Raw genomic sequence first — 27536 nt, 5'->3', positions numbered from 1 at the left:
GTCCCAGCCCCCGCGCCGCACCGTCAGTCTCCAGCGCCCAAATACACTCTAGCAACTCTCTTTCCCGGCACGCCACGCGGTGCGGCCGCCCTCCGGGCAGTGTAAAGGCCCTTCGGTCTAAGGCTTTCCTATTTCCTGGTTCGCCGGCGGCCATTTTGGGTGGAAGCGATAGCTGAGTGGCGGCGGCTGCTGATTGTGTTCTAAGGGGACGGAGTAGGGGAAGACGTTTGCTCTCCCGGAACAGCTTATCTCATTCTTTTCCTTCGATTACCCGTGGCGCGGAGAATCAGGGCGGCGGCTGCAGCAGCAAGGGCGGCGGTGGCGGCGGCGGCAGCTGCAGTGACATGTCCAGCATGAATCCCGAATAGTGAGTGCAGGAGACCACTGGTCGGCTGGGTCCGTGGGCCAGCTTGGGAAAGCTTAAAGGGGGCGAGGAGGGCCAAGGCATGGGTAGGGGCCTTGGCCGGGTGAGGTGAAGGTGATGGGGCAGGAGAGGCTAGCGCCCGGGAGTCGGGCCCTATTGTCTGACGGAGGAGGGGCGGCCTCGGGGAGGGGTCGGGCCACCGGGGTGAGCTGGCCGAGCCTGGACCGGGTCCCCAGGGAGGGCCTGAGTGCCGGGCCGGTGCGGAGGAAGAGTCTGCTGAGGGGGGTGGGGCGTTTGGGAGTCGGTGGCGGGGCTGTGGAAGGGGTAGCTTTTCTTGGAGGGAGTGACTTTTGAAGAAGGATTTGTTTTTAAGGGGGAGAGAATAGGGTGGGAGAGCTCTCTAGGGCACTGTCAGACCCTGCGCCCGCGCTCTGCGGAGCTGTCAGAATCGTCTGGGTGGAAACCAGCTCTACTTGTAAATCTTGAGCTCGTTGGCTATCTCTTCTTCCACCCTCCTCGCCAGGTTGCAGGTAATATGGATGCTTTTCAGGACTGCGTGGGATTGAGGGGCATGAGTAGATGAGAAGCGATTTAAAATTTTTAGTTCTCTTTTTTAGTTATTTTCTGGAGTTCTTTTAGAACTTGCCAGGCCCATTGCCTTCTTCAAAACCTAGCCAATGTGAGAATTTCTTTTTAGAGGACACTAAAGTCATTTGTCTTGTGTAGGTCAAGAAAAAAAAATGACTAAAACGTAGGAACATCTTTCTGATATTACCAAATTAAGAAAACGTTGCAGTCAAGTTGAAAGAAACAAATGGGCCCTATGATAGATCTGCAGGTTTTGGATTACCTACTTGAATGTTTGCAGATAGGGAATGAGGTTCCATGACGTGTCATGAAAAGTTAATGCATTTCTTTTTCTTGCTTACTCAGGAAGTCACCACAGCAGATGTGACACACCTGGCACTTTTTCTGGGAATTGGTGTTCACTTTCCTTGGGAAGACTTTGTTGGGCACTTCTTAATAGCTTTTTTTTTTTTTTTTAAGTCTCCCTACAGTTTGCATATGTAAATTAATAAACAATTGGAGGACATTTAATTGGTATTCCTCTTCAGTGTCAGAGACTTTGGGGAAGGGAGTGAATATTTTTTTAAAGCAAAAGTCAGTATTTGTTCTAAAGGTCTAGTTTATTGGCTGCATTGGCCATTTACTGCTAAACATTTCCCCTAAGAGGTCTTACCCATCAGTTTAGCTGTCATGTGTCTGTCACATGGCTCTTGCAAAACACATTCTGACTTCAAGTTTTGTAATACTGTGGTTTGATGCTGAAATGTCCCCTTTTTATACTTAACAGAAGCCATAGTTTTTATTAAAATTCTATAAAATTTAAGAAGTTTAGGATAGTGTTCTGATAGTGTCATATTTGCTATGTTGGCAGTTTTTAAATTTCTTTATGAAGGGCTCCGAGGATAAAGTTGGTTTTGGATAGTTAGGCAGAGTTGAACTGAGGTCCATAATTTAGTAGTTTTTCTTGCAACAATAAGATTCATGGATTTGCCACTTTCTGGAGGTTTGTAAACCTCTTTTGTTCAGGAAGTTTCTTACATTTGCTACATATATTTAGTACTGTAAATAGATCTTGAAGATTGGTTGAACAGAACCATGACATTATTTAGCCTCTGAATATGTTTCTCCTTTTGTAAAATGGGATAATAGGAGTTATTATTCCTATCAGGGTAGTTGTGAGGTTCGAGTGTATGTCAAAGAATTTGGGAAACTCTAAGAGCAGTCATTCTAGGTGGTGTACTTCATTATCATGTAAGACATTCGTGTTAGGATTTAGGAATAATAATCTTACCCTCAAAGAGCTTTTAATGGAATATAGAAAATAGATTGTGTATGTTAAATACCAGTAGATATATATAGCAGGTTCCAGATGTGAGGCATGGATCGGAGCAAAAGGATTTCAAAGGAGGGTAGAGGGTTGTGGTTGGCTGCTTGGGTTCAGGAAGGCTTTATAGAAAACAGACCTCTTTGGGAATTATTAGCAATAGAGTTGGAGAAGCAGGAGTGTGGAGTATTTTTCAAGGGAGAAGAAGTAAGAAGAATGGTTAATAAATGGCAGAGATAGTAATTCTTAAGTAAATAAAATGCCAGTACTCTAGATTAATGACTTCAGCAGAATCAAACCCAGAAATCATGTTTTTATTTTTTTCTGGCATCAAATATGCCAGTACCAATATAGTATAAATATATACTATATTTATATTCTACATGTGTCTAGTTTTCTAGGAGTTTGGGAAAGCGTTAGTGGAAATTACTTGAGGTGAGAGGCGATGATAGATATTTTATTAGGGAATGTCACAAGGGCAGCTAGCAAACAGATTTTTATCAGACTTCAGTTTCTTTGTCTTCAATTAAATTTGTTATCATAAAAGTAATCAGAGAAAAATTGGAAAATGAAGAGATTCTTTAGAGTTTGTCACCCATATATAAGTCTATTTACTTTAACACCTTGTTCCAAACTTTAATTTTTTTAAAAGCTTGTAATGGGTGAGTGCCTTTCATGATTCCATGATGGGTTCTTGACCAAAGAAAAAGTTTGGTTCTCTCAGAGGGAACAGGTTTTTAGATTTATATTAGTTGACATACAATTGATTACCTGTTGGTAGCTTTGTTACTGAATACTTTTATGATTTTTAAGTTTTAAATTTTTTGAGGGAGTGAGGAGAATAAGAAATATATCAATTAGTGATTAAATTTTAAGCTGTTGATACACTGACTTTCTGTGTTATTTAATTGATTTAGTAGACTTGACAACCATTGGTTTTCTTTATGGTAGAAATTAAGGATAATGACGACTTGGTTGAATTTCAAGTATAAACAAAAACAAAAAGCAACTAAGTAAAATCTGAACAGTGGAAAATGTAGACAGGAAGAGTCAAAGCTTTCTTTTTTCTGGAACGTTCAAGAAAAATTTTGATTTTTCTGAGCTAGGTGGTAAAGCAGGCAGTGATTATTTCAGCACACTGATTAAGAAATACCTAACATTATTCTCATACCAGAAACATTTTTCCTAGTCCATTAGCTTCTAGTGGGTTTTTTTAGTGTCAAGAAAATCATTTTGGCTGCTTTATCTATAAGGAATGTGTTAAGAATAAAGTATGTATACCTATCATGAACATACCAGTTAACTACAGCAGAAGGAACTTTTAGTAGTCTGCTTGGATCAGCTATGGTTCTTTAATGTAGAAAAGTGTGTGTATGTGTGTGTCTTTGTGTTTGTATCTAGTTTAATTCATGGCTCCAGATAACTTTGGAAATCATGGCTCAAAATTTAATCAGTTTTTCAAACTATACTCTTTTGTCATGGTAGACTCAAGGAAATTTGACTTTTTTTATTTTTTTTTTTTTACTGCCAGCATTGTGCTTTGAATAAATCTATCTTTTAAGTTCAGAATTTGAAAGTAAAAGCAAGTTAATCAGTTTTGTTATCTGTCTGACAGAGTATATTTCATTAACGAGTATACCATTACTTGCTTTCTTCTAATTTTTAGCTAGAATTTTTTCTTAGATGCTGAAAACCAACTAAAAGTAAGTTGTCTTTTTGATGGTTGTCTTGATGACTTTTTGGTGGTGTTGACAGTGGTTTGAAAAATTCAGAGAATTTCAAAGAAAAAAAATAACCAGTGTTTTCATTATCTAGAATATGATTTCTTAATGTCTGTGGAGAATCAACATATGTAATTTTGGGGGTAGTGTTAAGTTTCCAACAGCTGTGTAGAATCTCCACAAAGTGCATTTTAAGAGTTTTGTGTCAGTGGATGATCTTGTTGGATCATTTAGAGATAATTTAGATTTAGATTTAAAAGTTTCTTTTTCTTTTTATTACAATTATGTTAAAATGAGGGATGTTACAGCCTCTTACCTATTCTAGCAAATTTTTTAAAGTTTCTTCTTTAAAATGTCTTAAAGATGGAAGAACTTCAGAATCAAGTATTCTCTTGCCAATTCTTTAGTTGGCTTTGAAAAAGAATTTTGCTTTCTGAGTAATATTATTCCTTGGTTGTTTCAGTCTTTTTTAATTCTGGAATCAATCTTAGTAATTTATCTATATCCTATTAGCAATCTTTTGACTGTGTATGTGTTTTCTCCTGTTGGCAACTCTTGATAGTACATATATGATGGTTTTACTAGTTGCAGTTGTAATAGTTAAAAGTTTTGTTTTTGATTGTTAAAAATAGTTTTGTTAATGTTATCTACTCTTGTCTCCTAATATATGAAAATGTTTAGGAATAAATACATGCTTTTTTTTTTAAAGATTTGCTAAAAAAGTACTTTGTGTTTTAAGATAAAGAGAAATCAAAAATGGGTGTAGCATGCCAGTCCATGAGATACTTTAGATGTGTAGCTTACCTGCTTTTTACCACTCTATCTGAACTACATTTTGTAGTTTCAGTAAGAAATTAGGCAAAATGCCCACAACTTTTTTTTAACCTTATAGGGAGAGGGGCGTGGTCAAGACTATTCTACTGTGTTTCTCTAGAAGGTGGGGCTTAGATTACTTCTTTGATGTCTGGAATAAAGGGAATAAAACTACAGATTATAGGGTAATGGTGGAATACTATTTGGGAAAAATAAAATAGTCTCAAGGCCTTAAGAAGCCAGGGAACAAGTGTTTGTTAGTTTGTTAACTGTGACTTAACCATGTGAAGAAATAAGAGTACAAGGGAAAAGTAGGAAATGGAAGTTTTCCTTGGTACTTTTGTGACTGGTTGGCTCAGTTGGTCAATACACCTTGCTTTATTATTATTAAATCCAAGGTGGTGATAAGGTTCCAATTAAATTTACTCTTACATGTTTCTAAATTCCCTAAGTGTGAGTGCCTTTGCTCATGAGGGGAACCAGTCTTTGGAAACATTTTTTAATAAAGCTATTTAATGAATGCTTACTCTGTGTGGTAGCCACTTGGCTAGTGTCTTTGCACAGGGCATTTTATGCAGTCTGCACCTCAAACTAGTGAGCTTTACAAATGAAACAAAATTATGTAATTTAAGTTTTTCAAGAACCCTGATGGATTTAAATTGAATGTATTTCCTTTGAATAACAATAGTACTTAAGGGGAGTTATCCTTTGTCCTTTTCATTCCGGCTATAGATATTTTCTAGTATCTTGATTTAGGACAGTTATTCTTAACCCATTTATGGTTATGGACACCTAAGAGCCTCTGATGAACCGTGTGGACCTGCTCCCTTTGTGCATATATGTATTCAAAATGTTTTGCTTAAAGTTGCAAGCTGTTCCCACTTCTTGAGCCTATTCATAAACCCCAAGTTAAGAATGCCTGATTTAGAAGATTGAAAACAGAAAAGAGAATGTTCACTACCACTCTTGAAATACGGCAACCTGGGAGCAATAAGAGTTTAAATTTAAATCTAGTATCCTAAACTAACTGGTTTTAAAATGTGAGATTTGTATAGGCATGGCTTTGTTTTGATGACCTAGTCCATGCTTTTCTTTTCTTCCTTTTCTTAATGTTTACCTTTCTGTTCCTCATTAAGTTACTGATATATGAAGTGTTTCCAAGAGTCTGGAAACAAAGGCACACTAAGTTTACAGAACATTAGCTTTCATATTAAGAACAATAGGTCGTCTCTGTAGTGTCTTTATTGCTTTGAAGTCCGTATGGATGTAGTTAGGATAAATGCCTAGCACAGTGTAATATAGTCTTTAAGTGGATTAGATGGTATTTATTAAAATAGTTAAATAGCTAGATTTATAAAAGGATATGTGAAGCAACTTTGTGATATATACAGTGTGGATAATTATTTAGTGCTTTATTTGTAGCTTGGTGGCTAACACCAAGAATATTTGGGTTCATCACTTACTAAAGCTAATGAATTCTGAACTACAAAACATACCATGCTCTTTTGACCTGAGTTAACTTATATACTAAAACAAATTATCTAAATTAATTTAAGCTGTGAATCACATTTTATATTTAGTCGGATCCTGTGTGCTAGGTCATGGATGGTTTATTCATTTCGATAGGTTTTATATGTAGGACTTGACATATTTACTGACATTTTTATCATCTGAGTATATAAAATACATCATTGAGGGAGTGTGGTGTGATAAAAAGAACATAGCATTTGGAGTTGTAAACCCTAGGTTTAAGTTTAGACTGCCACTTACCTCATACAAGTCATTTATGCCTTCTGAACCTGTGTGTCTATAAAATGTGATTAGTTCCATCTCAGTTCTGAGTCTCAAGAGTAAACTATACAGTGCTATACAGACATTATTTGGCATCTGTATTCTAGTAAGGAATGTTAGAATATATGTAAATGGCAGGTGGTTTCAGTTTTAAGGTTTTTCTTACACATTTTATCATATATATATCTCTTGTCTGCTTTAACAGTTTTTTCAAAATAGACTTTTAAAAATCTTCCAATGAATATATGTTTACATATATTCGTACATGTGCATACCTACACATACACGGCTAATTTCACTCTGGAAGAAAGCTTGGTAAAGAAAACAGCGCTTCCTTTCTCTGTTGTCAGAATATGATAAGAGTTTAGGGGTTTTTCTGTTTTCGTTTTTTGATTATAAAATATGAACTGTGTTCCCAGGTGCTTACCAATTAGTTAAGAAGCTAACAGGCATAATCAACATAACTATTAGCACAATTTAAATCTTGTGATACTTTTAAAGAATTAGGATGGCAGAGAAGACTCTGCAAAAGATTTGGAAAAGGGGCCTCTGGTTTGGTATTAATGGACACTTTTAGTTATGTTTGATTTTGCTGGAGAGGAATAGAGTACTGAGGAGGACTCTCCAGACCCCTTGATGCTAACTAGTCCTGGCAGTAGGTCAATAACTACTAATTTGAGTTCCCACCATTAGCCAGAAAATTTATGTTTCTACATTATTTCCCTTAATCCTCTGAAGAAATAGTGGCCTACTTTTACAGATGAGGAAAAGAGGCAGAGATGAGTTAAATGGCTTATCCAAGGGCATTCAGAATAAGCAGCTGAATTGGAATTTTAACTCATGGACCTGTGATTTCACAGTCCAAGTATGCTGTTTCCAGTTTACTATATTTGGTTAACTTCTACAAATTTAAAATTTAATCCAGTTAGTTAGGCAACTAACATCTTTATGGTCAGTTACTTTTAAGATTCATGATTGGAGAGATCTTTTTAAAAAGTTGAAAAGGGTTTGTGAGTTACATAATGACCTTTGACTTTCTCCTTCACATCTTGTTTTATGTTGACATTTAAAGCTTTTTTAGGTTTGAGGTATTGTATCCATTCTCAGTTTTTCTATCCTCTTGACTATCCTTAAACCTTTATACTTGGTGCCTTAGAAGTCATGAATGTCTTTTGTGAGTAAAGCAAATAAAGCAGAGAACTGTCTTTCTCTTGCTGGAGAGGGCATATACTGCAGACCATGTTACTATGTATGTGTTGCCAGGCTTAGAGAATTGTGACCGGTGTGATCATAGTACTTATAACTATTAGTTGGAATTTTTAAACTTTTATTTTAGATTATATTGGAATAATCCCAAAGTATCCTGAGATACTTTGTCATTCATCATCTGAACAGAAGCTTCAAAATTTTTGTCTGTAGCTCTTAAACTTTTTCATCAAGTTACCTTATGGTTTGGATGGAAGAAGTAAAATAATATTTTTTTACAAATATAATAATTGCCACATATTGAGCTCCTATAATGTTCCAGACACTGTGTTAGAGATTTTAGAGGTGTTATTTCTGATCCTTACAAGAAGCCCAATTGGGTAATAGACAATGCTATAGAATCTTTTTACAGGTGAATAAATCAAGGCTCATAATGGTGAGTACCCTGCCTCAGTTACACCTAGTATGAGATGGTACCAACATTCAAATACAGGTCTTGATAGTTCTAAAACTTGTGCAGGCTTTGAAACGTAAGGAGTTAGAGGACATTTACACCTCCTCCTTGATATGTTTTTCAGCTAAATATGTGTTATAAAAGTTGTAAGACTATCTACTCTTGTCCTCTTGTATGACTTGCCGCTTCCTTCAACACTACCAAAATTTCTTTCATTTTCAGAATTCCAGCTTTGATATTTTGAATGCTGTTCTAAACAGAGCTAAAATAGAACCTGAAAAATTATTGTCTGTAAATATCAAAGAAAAATATATAGTTTTAGGTATTGATTATGGGGATAGTTTTTTAAAAAATTGCTTGGCTCTTAAATTTAGAGGAAAGACTGTTGCATTCTCAGATTTTTGGTAATTGATTATTTTGACTATTTTGATTAACAGTCTAATTTTATCTATAGCTGAAGGCTTATTAATTTTTATTTAATTTAGTCACAAAACTAATATGTGCTCTATAAAATTCAAACACTGCAGAGGCATATGAAGTAACTAAACGTTCTTAGCTCTTTTCTCCAGCCTGATGGTCAATTTTGAATTGTGTTCTGTGGAACATACTTAAAGTGAGCAAAAAAGAAAAGTTGATGTCAGACACAATTATTGTAGCCCAAGTTTTTATTAATCATTCCATACTCCAAAGGCTAACAGGATAGTATGTAGTTTAAAAGTGAATTAAAATTTATTTGTCCACTGTATCATAATATCATAATCATGATTTTGTTTTTAATTTGATATATGAACTTAGTGTTAGGCTGTTTTCAAGTTACAACATTTATAAAAGGTAAAATAACATGATTCCTATCATACAAGTAAATAGGTTCTAGATGAAAGAACAAATTTAGTTTCTACTGAACTTTTTAAAATAGCAGGCCATTTTAAAGGTATAGTTATAGCTGACATTTGAAATTTGTATCATTTAAATAAAAACAACTAGACATTATAGTCTTACACTGTTATTTTCCTTTCTTTGTATACCTTTCCACAGGGTGGAATATTGAAAAATGTGTTACCGTCAGTCAGCTTTCTCTTGTAAAATATTCACTGACATGTGAACTATGTCTGATAATCCAAATTTTATTTCGTAAAAGAAAAAATGTTTATTCTCATTTAATCCAAAAATTGACTATATGCACCATCTGCTTACAACCGTGATCTACTCTATATATTTTAGAAATAATTTGTGTTATGGCAGGTAAACTGAACGAACTTGCAAAGGTGTCATAAACACCTCATTAAAATTTTTTCTTCTCTCCAAATAACATTTTTTTTCTGGTTATAAAGGTTAAATACAGATTTAATGCAGACTGACAAAGTATAAAGAAAAATATCAGTCACTTGTAATCCTACAATTTAGAAGTGTCCATTTTTTCCCAGATCTTTTATGTGTGTGCAAAATTTTTAAAAAATGGATTATACTAAACAAAATGTTCTATAATCTTTTTACATGTATTTCACATAGCATTCTCTTTTGAGATTTTAGAATTCTTAATAGCATTTTAGATTCAGAAATGAGTGGATTTGTCTCCTTCATATTTTATGTATGTAGTTTGGTTTAACTTCATGAAAAGGAAAGCATTTTACCTAAACAGAATTTTGAACTGAAATCTGTTTTAGTATTTTAAAATATTGTTTCCTGCTCTCATGCAAATGACTTTGTTAAAAGTATAGAAAATGTTAATGCTTGCATGCAAAAATGGCATAAGTATTAAGATGTGTTCAGATGATAAATAATGGAAATAGAGAATCTCCAGTATTGCTAAAGTAGACCATGAGTTGACTTACAGGAGGAACTGATAGCAAAAATAATCTTTCACTTGTTATTATCTCTGATACCCCCACCATTCAGTTGTTAAAAACCTGTTAATTTCTCTCAATTTACCCCTTTACATTTAGCTTTAATTTCCATCAGTCCTGCCTTAACTGTCTTACCTTTGTCATTTGAATTAGCTCCTCTTTCAATTAAAATATAATACTTGTTCAAGATATCATGAATTCAAGCAGTTCAAAAAAGTTTCTCTGATGATAAAAATACTTGTACAAGCAGCTTTTGTTTAAGTTTTTATTTTACGCATTCCATCATGATTTATGATGTTGATTTAACTTGAGAAAATACAAAAAATCTCTCTTAACATTTAAAAATACTGGGAGCTAGATTTCAGAGATTGTTATTTGTATTCATTTTACTAATGTCCTATTTTTTAAAAATCCTTTTTGAAATAAATTTAGATTTATAGAAGAATTCTAGAAATAGTACAGAGAATTCCTGTATACTCTTCACCCAGCTTCCCCAAATATTAACATCTTACATACCATGGTATATTTATCAAAATTAAGAAATTAACATTTATACATTATTAACTAAACTATAGAGTTTTATTCCAATTTCTCCACTAATGATTTTCTTCTGTCCTAGGATCTAATCCAGGATACCATTTGTATTTAGTTGTTATATCATGTTAGCTTCCTTCAATTTGTGAGTTTCTCAGCCTTGCCTTGTTTTTGACGATCTTGACATTTTTCAACAGTAATGCTACGTATTTTGTAGAATGTCCCTCGATTTGCATTTGTCTCATGTTTTCTCATGGATTAGACTGGGATTATGGATTTGGGAGAAGATACCATAGAGGTGAAGTACTGTAGTCATCACGTATCAGAGGGTACATGATACCAACATGACTTATTACTAGTGGTGTTCATCTTGATCACTTAGCTAAGGTGGCATCCGTCAGGTTTCTCCTATTGTAAATTTACTATTTTTCCTTTCCTAACTCTATTAGAAAGCTGATATTAAGAGCCCACACCCATGGAAAGCGAATTAATAAGCTCCATCTCCTAGAGGGAGGAATATTTAAAGAATTTGTGGAACATATATTAAAACCACCACAGTAATAAATATTTTGGGGGACATACTTTGAAGCCATGTAATTTACCCACTAATTGTAGCATTCATTGGTAACTCTTGCCTGCAGCAGTTATTATTGTGGTGGTCTGCTGGTGATTTTCTGTTTCTCTCATTCCTTCTCCATGTATTATTTAGAATCCTCCTGTAAGGAAGATTTGTCTTTTCTCTCCCACTTATTTAATCATTTATATCAGTAGACTCATGGATATTTATTTATTTTGGGGGTTATAATCCAATACGTGGTTGTTTATGGTGCATATTGTTCTGCCTTGACCATTGAGAGAAATTTCAGGTTGGCTCCTGTGTTCCTTTTAATATGCCGTGTTCGCATTTATTTTTCCCCCCGAGTATTTTGCTCAAAATGTTAATCAAGGATGGCCATAGATATTCATTAGCTGTATCTCACCATGAAAGAGGTTGATTAAAAATGCAAAATTAAAATGTCCTCTGATCTATTAGCACATGCTTTGTAAAAGGCACGATGCTAGATTTTGGATGAGTAAACCAGTTTTACCTTCACTCTCACAGATAAGTATGTCAAACATAAGAGTGGGGGAAAACAGATTCCAGACTACTTAGGGGGAGAAAGTACGAAGTGTTGTAGTAAATTAGACGTGAAAAGACTAGAGGAAATTCTGATTTAGGAACAGTCTGGAGAGGATTTACTATAATAATCTAATATAGGAGAATGGTGATTATAGTTGTAACTATAGATTTCTGAGCTAACATAATCTTTTTTTGTTGTTTTTTTTTTAAGTCAAAATTATATTGTAGACCGAAAACCGAATCCAAATTCTTGGGGAATAAAGGAAAAATATATTTAAAGTCTTATCATTTGCTATATTATTTTTGACCCTGTACCAAAATTTTGGCCTTATTCTTTCTTATTTTAGGTTTGCTCATGGTCTTTCAACATTTTTACTATGTTTTCTGCAATTATGGTTACAGACATATCTTTAAGCAACCTCAAATTTCTGAATTCTCATGAACATTCAGTATATTAATAGTTTAGAAATAAGCTACTACACAATAAATGAACAAGGCAAACAAAAACTCATAGATATAGACAACAGTATGGCGGTTACCAGAGGGAAAGGGGGTGGGAGAGGTAGAAGAGGGTAAAGGGGGTCAAATATATACCTTTGGTGGTGAACACACAATGCAGTATACAGGTGATGTATTATAGAATTGTATGCTTAAAACCTATATAATTTTATTAACCAGCGTCACCCCAATATATTTAATTTTTAAAAAGCTGCTATGGTAGTAGGTAATTGAAAATATCTCTGCAAATAACACATAAGTAACATTCTTTAGGTGTGTGTATTCAATTAAAGGAAGAAGTTTGTGAGTTAGTCTTTGGTTACCCTTCCCCATGTCTCTTGTGATGTTAGAAAAGCTTGTGGTGGTTTGGGAAAGAACAAAATACAGTTGACTTCTTAAACAATGCCAAGGTTAGGGGCACCCATGGCCCACACAGTCTAAAATCTGCATATAACTTAAGTCGGCCCTCCACATACGTGGATTCCCCACCTCGGATTACATACTGTTAACCTTTAGACAATGTGAATTTCTAAAATCCATGTATAAATGGACTCATGTACTTCATATTGTAGTCTTGTTTAGCAGTGATTATTTCATTGCAGAACAGAGTACTCAACTTTTCGTATTATTTATAATGGCTGTGAACCTTAAACTATCAGAAAAATTTATTTAATTTCTTGAAACCATAATGTAATTTGTAACACAATTAGAAAGCGTTCGTGTTTTTTCTAGCCTTATGGTTACTGTGATACAGAAGAGTTCATCTCTAAGGTGATGAATGCTACCTTAGTGGCCTAATGTCATTCACTGTAACCTTGGTGGTCTAACGTCATTCACTGTAACAGTCCAGTACAGCTGAATCAAGGGGATGTTTATTGAAGGTCTGCTGGATGCCTGGCACTGTGCTCAGGGAGGTTGGTAAAACTCAGGGTATCTGTTGTGTCAAAATTTCTGTTAAAAACTAAGTAACTATAGTACTAACCAATGATGTGATTATTCTTGCTACCCGAAATGTAAATTCTTAATATGTACTCATTGCTGGTGTTCCACATCCTTAAGAATTTGGTCTAATTAAGGAGGAAACTATCAATAGTCCTAAAATCAGCAACTATCATTGCCTAATAAAAGCTGCATGGTATTAGGTATCAATCATTTATTAAGGATAACATTTTACTATCATCATCCCCCTCCCTTTTTTTAGGATCTCAAACTGGAAAAAGGATATTAGTTATTTAGTTCATCCTGTGATTCAATCCCATTCTTGATGACTTGTTTAGAAGCTGCTTATTTCCTTCTGTGACCTTTATTTTGCTGCTGATTAGGGCACTGTTTTTTTTCTTTCCTTGAGTTATAATTAAGGACAATAAGTATACTATTGATATAACCAAAAAGATAAGTTTTAAGTAATACATATCACTGTAAACCTAGGTAAAAATTGATGAATATTCACAGAGGTAATCACTGCTAAAAGTTTTATATCTTGCTTGTAAATATAATTAAAATCTAAATTTAAATTTTGAGTGATATTTGGGCTATACCTTAAGTAGGTAGCATTTTAAAAAAATAAGGCACAAAGAACAAAATTGAAACTCAGATCTGCTAAAAAACAAACTTTAAATTCTGAATATTTTAATTCTTTTGGAATTGCTTAAAAGAACATATAGAACTGGTTGGATTTAGGAAGGATTTACGAGGGATTCCTTTGGAGACTATGGGCAGACAGTCTTTTGTTTTCAGCTCTATGAAGGAATTTCTGGGGGTGATCTCTGAGTCAGGCCTGGAAATGGTCAGTGCATGTAAACAGCCTAGCTTTCAGTGTTTTCTGAAGACTGCTTTAATACAAGCTTAGGATGTTGGCACAGTTATATGTTTGTATAAACAGTCTTTGATTTTACCACACCTTCAGTTTAAAATTTTTGTAATACAGGCTTTAAGTGATTTTTTTTTTTTTAAGGGCAAATTTCCAGGTGGATGCTAGGAAAAGGTGATAAAACCCTCTTCATTGGAGGATTACTATGAAATGATGATTGGGTCTTGGAATTTGAAGAAGAGATTTATCTTTCATTGGCAAGAACAGTGGAAAGTTAACTCCCTGTATTCTAATACTGCAGAGAAAGTAGGATTTATCTAGCATAGTTTCTTGGGTTCTCCAAGAATACATATTACTTATTTTTCCTTCATTCTTTCCTTATTAGATGTAGTATTTCACTTATTTCAGAGATCATGGGTGGCATTGTCTATCTTACTTTTACATAATTCTGTCCTGTTCAGTGATTCATCAAAAGGGCTTCTGCTATTGGTTGGAATTTTGGTTTCTTAAGCTATTCATGGGCTTTGTAGGAGCTGTCTTCCTCATTGAGCTGTTTATTATTTTTACTATGTTTTTTCGTTGTAGAACTTACAGTGCAATATGCTTTTTATTAATGTGATTTTCTTTTTCTTTTGGCAGTGATTATTTATTCAAGTTACTTCTGATTGGAGACTCTGGAGTTGGAAAGTCTTGCCTCCTTCTTAGATTTGCAGTAAGTTGAAATTGAAATACCTTTAAAGAAATTAATGCTGTGTATGTTTTCTAGATAGACGAGATTAAACAGTTTTATCCAAAATAAAAAAATTCTTCCAAAATTTATATATTCAAAGCCTCTAAGTATACATCCCCAGCGATATCTTGGAGTCTTAAATAAAAGAAATGCTGTTTGTCTTAAATTTAACTAAGTGTGGTTTTAAAGTCAGAGTGATATTTTTGGTAGTCAAAGAGTGTTTCATTCCAACATAGATAGTAAAGGTAAGGGGAAAATAGTTGGCTTGTGTTAAAAGTGATTTGTTAGAAAATGAATCATCAAGTAAAAGTTTAGTAGAATAAAAAGCAGAACCTGGTACAAACTTTTGACAATGGCATAGTGTTCCATACACTGAAATTTACAAACATGAATTTCAACCTGATGAATAGAATTCACAGTCTCCTTTATAGTGTTTATCAACTGCCTTCAAATTTAGCATGTTTTCCTTTTCAACTATCTAGATCTTTGGTTCTCAGGGTATGGATTAAAGACCCCTGGGGATTATCAGGACCCTCTGAGGGTCCATGAGATCAAAACTATTACCTTACTAATACTAAGCCATTAGTATTTACTAAGTAAATAATTACTTAGAACTAAAAAAACATTTGCCTCTTTCTCTGTGTTGACATTTGGTTTGATGATGCAAAAGCAGTAGTAAGGTAGAACTGCTTGTGCCTTAGCACCATGTCAAGGCAGTGCAAAGGCCCAAACTGTACTCATAGTCATGGCATTTACCTTTGTTCACCCATAGCAGGGAAAAAACCATTTCACTTGAGAGTGTCTTTGATAAAACAGTAAAAATGAGTGAGTTTTTTAAATCTTGATCCTTGAGTATTCTTTTTTAAATATTGTGAAGAAATGATGGGTATGCCTAAAGCACTTTCACTGCTTACTATAGCTTGTTGGTTATCTCAACAACAAAAAAAGCATTTTTTACTTGAAAGAACTACTTACAAACTACAGTTATGTAGAACTTGATATTGGGCAGACATTTTCTCAAATGAACTGAGACTGTCACTTTAAGGAAAAAATATAATTTTTCCAAGTAGAATATTTGATAGCATTTGCTGCCTATAATAAATTCAAGCTTTCTATGGAAAATAAGAATTTTAGAAAACTTGTATCAGCACTGAGAGCTTGACAGCATCTCAGATACTTAATATGACTTTTCTCCACTGAGATGAATGGTGATATTAATGAATGTCATTTAAAATATATATATATACATAATTTAATTATATATCATAATTAAAAATGAAACCGTAGAAGTACTAGAATAAAACATAGGTGATTCTTTAATCTTGTGTGAAAGTATTTTCTAACAAAAAACTAGGAAAGAAAAGATTATTAAATTTGATTGCATTAAAATTCATATCAAGCACATAAAAATGTTAGAAAACAAATGGTACTAGCAAAGTATATATATGAGGAAGAGATGATATTCTCTCAACATATAAAGTGCACTTACACATTAATAAGAAAAGAATGTCCTAATAGAAATATGGGCAAATATATGAGTGGGCAATTCACAAAAGTAGAAATAGAAATTGCCAATAACTATGGAAAAAATGTTCAATTTTGTTTGTAATTAAAGGCGTAAAATTAGATTTTGCTTAGTTTTTATTAAATTGGCAAATACTAAAATTAAGAATAATTCTTAATTCAATCAGCAATTCTAGGTAGGTGGGAAGAAGGTGGCATCTCTTGCTGAAAATGGCTATATAGCCTGAGGTGTTTATGTTTCAAAGACAGTCCTCTTTGGGATGCCTGTTGCTCTGAGTCATAGATTTTCAGTACTACCTACACAGTGAAATCACCCGAGAAGCATTTTTTAAAAATACTGATTTCTGGATCCGCCAAATAAAGACAAGCTGCAAAAGGTATAATAAAGAAGTGCATAATAAGCTATGGGAGCATAGAAGGAAGGATCTCTTAACTATTAGCCAAGGAGTTGGAAAATGTTTGGATAATTAGTATTGCCTGGGTTCAAAATTGAAGTTGAATAAAAATTTCCATGTGACCCAGGGCCTGTGAAGTAGAGATATACAGAAAGAGATACTGAAAATTTGAACAGTAGGAAGAGCATGTACAGTGTCTCAGAGGCATGCAAGTAAGGGTCATTTAGAGATTTATAAGAATTCTAACAAATCATAAGTATTTCTAACAAAGCACTGGACATGTGGAAGTGCTAAGTGAATGTTTATTGCATTTATTTTGTTCTCTACTTTCTACAGTACCTGATACTTACTAGATTCACAATTTAAATAATTTAAAAAATGAGTAGTGATAAGGAACATTTGTTAAATTGCATTCAATTCTTTAAAAATATATATCCTTTTACCCAGTGATTCTACATGCACATAAGTGTGAATATGTGAGGAAGAAAAGTCAGCATAATTACCTCTGGCCGCTTGGAATTCCCTCTGATCACATTTTACCGTTTATTTTTTAGAGAGCTTTTTTTTCCAATCCCATGTATGCATAAGATTCAGATTTTATGGTAGCTTCATTTAATCCTTTTCTCCCCTTCTTTGTTGGAGGGCAGTAATGCAGACCTCAAATGTGTCATTTCTCCCCCTACATAAATGTCAAACTGTACATTTTTATATAAAATAACATTGACATTGTCAGCTTAGAAAATAAATTTCTCTGTCTCAGAAGTGTTGGTATTACAGTTTGTTTGAGTCAGGATTCAAACATAGTCCACACATTCCATCTGGTTGATTTGCAGCTTAGTCTTTTAATCTAGAGTTTTCCCAACCTCCCCCCCTTTTTGTGTATTTTTCACATCATTTACTTTTGGCAGAAACTGGGGCTTTCCTATTGATGTTGCAACATTTGAGCTTCGTCACTTTGCTTCCTTGTGTCTAAACTTTTTCAGATCCCTCTTGTTTCTGTAATTGGAAGTAAGTCCCAGTGCTATGCTGTCTTTATGATAGCTCCTAGCCCCATGCAGCTCTTTAAAGTTGAACAAAAATAAAAAGTCAGTTTCTTTTTTTCACTGGTCACTAGCTACTGTATTGACTAGCTCAGCTTATAGAATCTTTCCATCAGTAGATTTAGGTGTGATTAGATTTAGGTGTGTCTTTGGTGGCAGAGTATTTTGTAGGTGGTGCTTCGTGCTTGCTAGGATTGTTCATTGTATTTGGGTGGTAATAGCCTGATCTCTCCATTCACATGTCTTTTTTTTTCATCCACATATCTTTTCACAGACATTTTTACTTAAAAAAGTTTTTTTCCATTCTGAGTAAAATATAACAGATACTTGAGAAAAACAGGTGTTATTTTTAAAGTTTATCATTGGGTTAAACACTGTTCCCATGAAAACTTGTACACAAATGTTCCTAGCAGCATTATTCATAATAGCCATAAAGTAGAAACAACCTAGATGCCCCTCGACTAATAAACAGACAAAATATGGTATATCCATACAATGTATAAGTACTGATATGTACTATAACGTGGATGAACCTTGAAAACTTTATGCCGAGTTCAAGGAGCCAGACACAAAAGGCTACATGTTTTTGTATGATTCCATTCATATGAAATGTCAAGAATAGGCAATTCCATAGAGACATAAAGTAGATTAGTGGTTTCCAGGGTCTAGGGGAAGAGGAGGAAATGTTGAATGAAACTGCTACTGTGTATAGGGTTTCATGGGGTGATAAAAGTGTTCTGGAGTTAAATAGTGGTGATGGTTGCACACCATGTAAATATACAATACACTGAACTGTACGCTTTTTAAAAGGGTAAATTTTATATTACATGAATTTTTAAAAGTCGTTACTAGAAAATAAAACTGACTTCTAAATCTGGGAGTGACTTGATCATTGCTTTGTCATAAATTGGATAGGGAAAGGGAGAGCAAGATTTTCACTGATTAGCAATTAGGAAATCATAATCATTGAAAATACAAAATCTTTTTCTATATAATATATGTAAAGAATTTGCCAAAAAAAATTTTGGAAAATTAAAGACTAGCTATTGAAAAAAACCTTAAACTAATGTCAAATAGTATTTTATAATCAGTATATGAACTGAGTATTGGAGCAGGATGGTATATGGTTGTTCTCAACACTCAACATGGTATGTCTTATAAACTTTATTAACTTAGTAGATAAAAGTTAACATTATTTACTGTATTTTTACTGTATTGAACAGTAATTTTAATCATGAACTTTTTCCCTTCAGGATGATACATACACAGAAAGCTACATCAGCACAATTGGTGTGGATTTCAAAATAAGAACTATAGAGTTAGATGGGAAAACAATCAAGCTTCAAATCGTAAGTAATCTTTGGACTAAAAGTTTAAAACATTATTTTGGCAAATTTAGAATGTATTTTTTAATGTTAAAACTGTCTTTAAGAATCATGCATCTGTGGTAAAGGGGTAGAATAAGAATTGTTTAAATTAAAAATGATTTTAAGACTACCTTCCTCATTGAAGTTTGTGTTCATAAAGCAGAGAAATTACATGTTTTAAGTCAAACTTGGTCTTTTTCTTATGCTTTTATCAATGGGTCTAAGTTGAAGTTTACTTTTATAGCAGAAATACATTGAGCATCTTCTTTATGTCTTTTACTGTGCTGAATACTATGGAACATGAAAAGAAATCTGGGGAGAGGTTCTTCATATGTGGCTTAGTTGAAGAGTTTAGTTGACTCTTGAACAACGTGAGTTTTAACTTGCATGGATTTTTTGTTGACCCATGAAGTTTAGTTGATTAGCACAGTTCATACTTGCATTGTTCAAGGGTTAACTCGCAGTTGAGAATCCAAGTATGTGAAGGGCAGACTTAAAGTATATGCAGATTTTTGACTGCTCTGATGGTTGGCACCCCTAACTCCTGTGTTGTTCAGGGGTCAACTGTATTTACTGAGTTCTGATGTATTTATTAGATAGTGTGTACCAACCATAGAATTTTATTAGAAAAGAACTTTGCTTTTCTAACATGTTGTACAGCTCAGAAAATGGCTGCTGAAAAATTTAATGACTTGCTCACAGTTATTAGCAGAACAAAGTGACCCATAGCTGTTTTCAGTATTTTGTGTCCCTGTGCCTTTTTGGCCCCCTTGAATCCATACTTTCAACTCCAAATTAAGAATAGGCAGTAGTAAGTGTTCAGTTGTTAGCATGTTAATATGGGTCTGAAGAATACCAATGTGGACATATCTATGGTCTTTAAAAGTATTAATCTCTGGGTATCTTTTAGAGCTGGCTTTTGGGTATGAGGTAACAGGAAACCAGTAATTGTCGTTTTCATGGAACTGATATTACACTTGAACTGGGAGTTCCAGATTTGGAGTCAGAAAACTTGGATTTATTGTCTTCATTGTGATATTTATTAGTGGGTCATGAGTTTAATTTACTTTTTTTTTTTCCCTGAGACTGTTTCTTATCTCTAAAACGAGTGCAATGATACTCGATTTACTAACTCATAAGGTACTTGTGAGAAGGAAATCTAGTAGCTGTGTGTATAATGTGTATGAAAGCCCTTTGTAAACTTCTAGATAGAAGAGTAATCCCCCCTTATCCACAGGAAATGCCTGAAACCACAGGAAGTACTGAACCCTATATGTACTGTTTTTTCCTATACATTACGTAACTGTGATAAAGTTTAATTTATAAATAAGGCACAGTAAGAGATTAATAAAAAGTTTTAAGTGTACTGTAATAAAAAATTGTGGTCTCAGAGTATCTTACTGTACTGTACTCACACTTATTATCCTATGCGATGAGATGAAGTCAGGTAGATATACAAGACAAAGGGGATGATTTATGTCTAGGGTAAGATGGACTGTGCAGGTGTGAGATTTCATCACACTACTCAGAATGGCATGCAATTTAAAACTTGAAGTTATTTCTGGAATTTTCCATTTAATATTTTTGGACCACAGTTGTCTGCAAGTAACTTAAACCACAGAAAGTAAAACCGTGGGTAAAGGGAGCTACTATATATATATACAAATATTACTGATAAGATGTACCCAGATGAATGGACGTTGGATAATTTTTATTTAGTTGTTCCCTTATATGGCTCTGATGAAGAAGATATATTACAAAAGAATTGTGGATTATAATACAAGTAAACACATTCGATACTCCAAATGAGGACTTGCCAAGGATATAGTTATCATAGATAGCTTGAAATACTTAAAACCAGTTAATAGATTACCGACCATATTGATTTTTTCCCCTTAACATGTAGAACTTTATACTTGGTACCATAAAGAATATTTCAGAAAGATGTACCTAGCCTCTAACTACTGATTTTAAATGATTGTGTTATGTGTGATCATTGGTCTCCGTAAGAGTTGAGTGTATATTTGTAAAACATGCAAATACGGCTACTTTCGTTTGGCTGGGACAGATCTTAATAGGTTACTCAGTTTTTCTTTCATCTTAAGTAGGAGTTTCCCTATCTAGTGCCTTTCTCTGAACATTTTTGGGAAGCTCACCATTTTTCAAAGATAGTTCCATTTATAAATAACCTCTAATTATTCTTGGTATTGAACTGAAGCCAGTTTCCTTTAACTTCTATCTCTTATTCCTCTGCCTTTTGGAGCTGCCTGAATGAAATTAATTCCTTTACTTTTGGCAGCCTGCCCTTTAGATTGATCTTATCACAACCTCTGTTATTCCTTCCTGTAAGCATATTTTCAGAACCTTTTATAATTCGAGTTACTCTTGCATTTTATACGTGCCTTTTATTAAAATGTGATTCATAAACTCAAATACGAGTTATAGTCGAGCCAGTATGAACTACATGAGATAAATCCCCTTGTGATTTGGACTCTGAATTTTTTTTCCCCTCTCTTAGACTTCAGGGACTTGTGGTCTTTTGTCATCATTAATCCACTCAAGGATATTTTAAAAAGTGCCGGAATTTACTGCATTTGCTGTCTCAATAGCTGATTATCTACTCTTTTGGAACTAATGGCTTTGGGCTTAATTTTTTAAAAAGCCTTATCTTATACTTAATGACTTTCATTTTTAAATTTAAATGCAAGATTTTACTTTTAATCCCATTACATTTCATCTTAATTGGCTTGAGTTACCCTTCCAAGTTTTCTAGATCTTTCAAAATGTTTTGTGTTGATCTATATTTTAATTATTTTTTATGCTTTTCCTTTTCAATTGTGCCATCTGTATCCTTATCAGACTTAGTACAAAACATTCAGCAGGGCAGGGCAGGTACAGTGATCAGTCCCACAACATGGAAGGAGTCTTTCTGTGATTGTTCATTCATTGATGAAGCATTGGAAATGCTTACATTACACCAGGCACTCAGATGGATTTGAGGTTACAGAGGTAAGTGAAACATCCCCATAGGAGGAGATCCCATTTCAATGGGAGAGACACACATGGGAAAGTGAGTTATGCTGAGATTATGAGGGGTAATGAGGATTATATAAAAAGGGTGATCAACTGCAAGGAAAGTACTGCTAGGACTGGAGTCAGGCAACTTCAGAGTGGCAAGGAGACATCAGAAATTTTACTCTTTGGATGCCATTGCTTAGTTAGTTACAGTTCTTTAACATTTATTCAGAAATACTTTCTTACTTTTTTTTGTGCTACTTTTGTGTAAGGTGTTAGTGGGTAGAGAAGAGAAGGGAGAACTCTCTTCTGTATATAATCATTGCCCTTCATATTCACAGGGTAATTTTCCCATGTTTGTCTCTCCCACTGAGATGAGATCTCTTATGGGGCTATGTTTCTTTCCTTCATCTTTGTAACCTCAAATCTCTGAGTACCTGGTGTAATATAAGCATTTCTATAATATTTTATCAAGTAGCTTCTACAGTCAGGCACTAGTAGGCATTTTACAAACAGTTCTTTTAAACCCACTTAGCAATTCTATAAGGTGAGTGACTGACCTTGGATTTATAGATGAAGAAACTGTTAGGTAACTTTACCTAGAGTTGTTTAACTAGGAAACTAGGTTTGATGTTTTAAAGTTAGGTTGGCTTGACTCCAAAGCTCATGCTTCTCCAAAGATATCCTGAAAGACTTTGATGCTCCTTACTGATAGTATTCTGAGCTCTCAAGCTAGTACTTTGAACACAAAAGGTAATGAAGCTGTGATTTGTTTTTGTTTGTTTTATATTAGTGATGTTAACTCTATTTGCTTAATTTTTTTTCCTGGAGTATATTAAATTACAATAAATTTTACTCCAAACATACTTTAGTACGCATCTCTGTTTTACTATGTAACCATTAACACAGCTAACAAAATTGACATTAATGCCTTAATATCATCTAGTACCCACTTTGCATTCAAATTTCCCCAAAATTGCAACTTGTTTTTTAACAGCCTTGTGTTGGCTGAGTCTTGGAAAAGAAAGTGATTTCACTGACTGCTCCTGAACCAATTTTTAAAATTTTGCCATTTAAAATGTTAGTGGGGATCAATGTCAAGTTCACAGTTATACTCCAAAACTTTATTTCCCTCCCCCTAAAGACTGTTGCATTTTAATCTCCACCTGTCTTAGGCTTCAGGTCCCTTCCCCCCCCCCCTTTTTTTTTTACAGTAACTTGTTATTTATTTACCCATCAATCAGGATGTTACCTTTTACCCCAATACCTTTTAGTGGGGTAGGTAGCTGTCCTAATTACCCAATTTTTTTTTGAGGCCATTGTCTAAGATCAATTTAAACAAAATTCTCATTGCAATCTAAGATTGAGTTTTCCTCTTGATATTTTTAATAATTTGTTTAAAACACAGACCTTTCATATAGTGATATAAACATTTGTTTTTGGTATTTGAACCTAAATGATTGAAGTATATGGCATATTGCTCTTAAAATGAATTTTATAAAAGTATTTTGATTCATCTTCCTTAACATTGTTTTCTCTAGGATTAAGGTAATACCTTTTCGGAGATGGTTCAAGTGCTATCTTCACAAGTAGTTACCTGAATTAGGTCCTTTCATTGCTTTCCAGGATGGTAAAATGTGCTAGCAAATGATTTTGTCTTATGTGAGTGTGCTGTTAAAGGGGTTAGGCCAGTAGCCTTCATAATCAAGTCAGCCTGTTTCTCCACTCATACCGAATGCCTTGCACAGTGCTAAGGGGGATGTAGGGAATAAGAAAAATATGACATAGTTCCAAATCTCAAAGAGCTTATAATATTGGTAGCATTACCATGAGCTAAAGTGTAGGCACTGCCTTTATTTCTGGACCTTCAGGTATTTGGCAATTTACCATGCACTCTAGTAGTGTGAGCATTGAGAGCTAATATCTCCATATCAAATCCTGGTCATCTCTATAACTATGTAAACTAAACTGTTCTCCCTCCTGCCCTTTTCCCCAACTCTTAATGCTTGGATTTCTTGATTTTTTTATAATAGTGGGACACAGCAGGCCAAGAAAGATTTCGAACAATCACCTCCAGTTATTACAGAGGAGCGCATGGCATCATAGTTGTGTATGATGTGACAGATCAGGTAAGTTCCAGGAGGAAATTGTGTTACAATGACAAATTAGGAAGGAAGTTACTATTTGATAAATATCAGATTATTTTGTTTTGCATATAAGCCATCAATATTATTTATATGGCAGAAAACTTTGTCCACCCCAGATAAATGAATCACATAAACATTTGTTTTAAAGTGTTTTTTAAAAACAGGTGCACTGTTATTTTTCTTTCCTCCATTATTTAGGTAGCTAATGAATTGGTCAACCAAAAATTCATATTATTTTCCTTAATAGAAAATTTAGTAATTGGTTTTACATTTGCTTTCCAGGGACTCTGGATATATTTATTGTCAACTAACTGGACATTTTCATATCATAATTTATAGGGAACTGTAGGTTATTTAGTTTGTACTGTGTTCTTGGTATTAAGTATTAACAGGAATTTGCCTGGCAATTAGACTTGTCAGAATTGCCAAAAGTGAGATTATGGGTCTCACCTGTAGAGGATATGGTTTAGAAATAGGATGAGCTAGAGGAAGATTTTAAGAGGACAGTGATTATCTGAAGATTAGTTATTGAAAGAAGGTAGCAGGGTGTAGAGATAGTGTGAAGAATGTAGTCCAAGCTCTAACTGTTCTTTTGATCAGAAAGAAAATGTCAGGAGTTCATTTATTTCCTAATATAAACAAACGTTTAGAATTTTTTTTTCTTACAGCAAATGTTAAATCTCACCTCAACTATGAAGTCATGGCTAATTAGGACATAACTGGAATCACAGGCTTTAGATTCAGGGCCATTAGATATTAGGTGAATAATATCAACAGGAGGAAGAAATAGTACTAATTTCAAAAAAATCTTGTCATTACCATGAATTATTTAAAAATGAAAAATTTCCTAAATATGACCGGAAAAGAAAATAAGTATCTTTACTTTGGACCCATTTATTTACTATTTTTGACATCTCTAGTAGCAGTACACTCTTATTTGTAAACTGATGATTAAAATTTATAAATTTGCTTGAGCTTAAGTTTGGTCCGAGAAGTATTTCCCTCTCAAATAAGGTATATGTTCATCCTCAAGCCTTCAAATTCTAATATCTTATTTAGGTATGGATAGTCATTTTAATATATCAGTTCCCTTCTTTGCCAGCACTATAGGCATTATTTTATAGCTAGGGTTGTCTCACTAGCTCTTCTTAGGTCAAGAAAGACACTTAGGTTTATTGGTTTATCACTTGCTTCATTAGAGCAGTTGTATCCAGAACTGTACTGTCATTCTTAAATATGTCTGTCTTCTTAGGAGTCCTTCAATAACGTTAAACAGTGGCTGCAGGAAATAGATCGTTATGCCAGTGAAAATGTCAACAAGTTGTTGGTAGGGAACAAATGTGATCTGACCACAAAGAAAGTAGTAGACTACACAACAGCAAAGGTATGTTTAAAGTTTGATTTTCAAAGTGAATTTGAAGGTGTTGAATTTGAATTATGTAGGTTGGAGTCCTACAGTAACCACAACCACATTAGCTTTTAAAATACGTGTTACGTTTTAAAATACATGCACTAGAATACTTTGAAATGACAATTCATGCGGTGTCTGTTTGGACTCAGTAAACTTAGTCTTCACTGCCCATTTCAGGTAGAAATGCACTAAGTGGAAAAGATTTTTCAGTGTTAATTATGCCTTATTATTCTCTTAGGAATTTGCGGATTCTCTTGGAATTCCATTTTTGGAAACCAGTGCTAAAAACGCAACGAATGTAGAACAGTCTTTCATGACGATGGCAGCTGAGATTAAAAAGCGAATGGGTCCTGGAGCAACAGCTGGTGGTGCAGAAAAGTCCAATGTTAAAATTCAGAGCACTCCGGTCAAGCAGTCAGGTGGAGGTTGCTGCTAAAATTTGCCTCCGTCCTTTTCTCACAGCAGTGAATTTGCAATCTGAACCCAAGTGAAAACAAAATTGCCTGAATTGTACTGTATGTAGCTGCACTACAACAGATTCTTACCGTCTCCACAAAGGTCAGAGATTGTAAATGGTCAATACTGACTTTTTTTTTATTCCCTGACTCAAGACAGCTAACTTCATTTTCAGAACCGTTTTAAACCTTTGTGTGCTGGTTTATAAAATAATGTGTGTAATCCTTGTTGCTTTCCTGATACCAGACTGTTTCCCGTGGTTGGTTAGAATATATTTTGTTTTGATGTTTATATTGGCATGTTTAGATGTCAGGTTTAGTCTTCTGAAGATGAAGTTCAGCCATTTTGTATCAAACAGCACAACCATTGTCTGTCACTTTCCATGCATAAAGTTTAGTGAGATGTTATATGTAAGATCTGATTTGCTAGTTCTTCCTTGTAGAGTTATAAACGGAAAGATTACACTATCTGATTAATAGTTTCTTCATACTCTGCATATAATTTGTGGCTGCAGAATATTGTAATTTGTTGCACACTATGTAACAAAACAACTGAAGATATGTTTAATAAATATTGTACTTATTGGAAGTAATATCAAACGTATGGTGATAAGTATTTTAATTCTATGGTTAAAGGGAAATAGAGCTTTTCATTATTCTTAAAACAGCCATTTGTGTGTGCAACCAGGGCATTGTAGACCTATCTTAGAGCAGCATTCAATATATTTTCCAGGTAATATATCCAATATATGACCTAGGGAGGCTTCTGTGCTGGGTAGGGATTTAACCAAGCTTAGTGGTTCAGGGAGGTTAAATTGTATGGAAAGCAAGTTTAGGATGTAGGCTTTCTAGTGCATTATCTTTGCTCCCTTCTCTGAAACCATTTGAAATGGTTTATTTGATCAACATTTTGTTAATTCTCTTCTGTGGTAGAGGTAGAAAGCTGCATACCTTTCCTAATTGGCAAATGATCAGACTAACACATGTGCTAATTTTGTTTCTTCTATGCTGAGTCAGATGTTGACTATTTTATCCTCCACAATTATATAACAAGTTGGAGGAGAGTTAAAGCATTAAAGTAGAAAGCAGAAAAAAATTTACTATTTGTCCTAATTTTAGAAATTATATCCCTAAAAATTAACTGAAAACACGAATGCTAGGTGGAAATGATGAGAGAAATATATTTATTTCAGTGGAATTTTGCACATGTGAAAATTTTGTTAAATAGGACCTTAAAAATCCTAGTTTGTTTTTATTGTGGGAAACAAAAATCTTTTGCTAACACTGGCATTTTAAGGTGATAGAAATCAAAGACTGTTTCCTTGGAATTGACGTAGCCACCAAAAACATTCTTAGAGGCTTGGGATGTGGCTGTTGGCAACACATTTTATGGTGGGGTCTTGAAT

The 27536-nt window shown here is 34.2% G+C and overlaps 1 protein-coding gene across 1 annotated transcript; it reads left to right on the top strand.

Moving 5' to 3' along the window:
* Positions 1-121: 121 nt before the first annotated feature.
* RAB1A (RAB1A, member RAS oncogene family) lies at positions 122-26730 on the top strand. The gene is made up of 6 exons (XM_016159835.2): positions 122-367; positions 14686-14758; positions 18989-19084; positions 24151-24246; positions 25517-25648; positions 25914-26730. Exons 1-6 carry the CDS (start codon positions 345-347, stop codon positions 26109-26111), a joined length of 618 nt encoding a protein of 205 aa, XP_016015321.1. The 5' UTR covers positions 122-344; the 3' UTR covers positions 26112-26730.
* Positions 26731-27536: the final 806 nt, after the last annotated feature.

The sequence above is a fragment of the Rousettus aegyptiacus genome, unplaced genomic scaffold (assembly GCF_014176215.1).
Source record: "Rousettus aegyptiacus isolate mRouAeg1 unplaced genomic scaffold, mRouAeg1.p scaffold_m13_p_7, whole genome shotgun sequence".
Taxonomy (NCBI): Eukaryota; Metazoa; Chordata; class Mammalia; order Chiroptera; family Pteropodidae; genus Rousettus; species Rousettus aegyptiacus.
The sequence above is the reverse complement of the archived record's forward strand: the minus strand, read 5'-3'. Positions and strand labels throughout refer to the sequence as shown.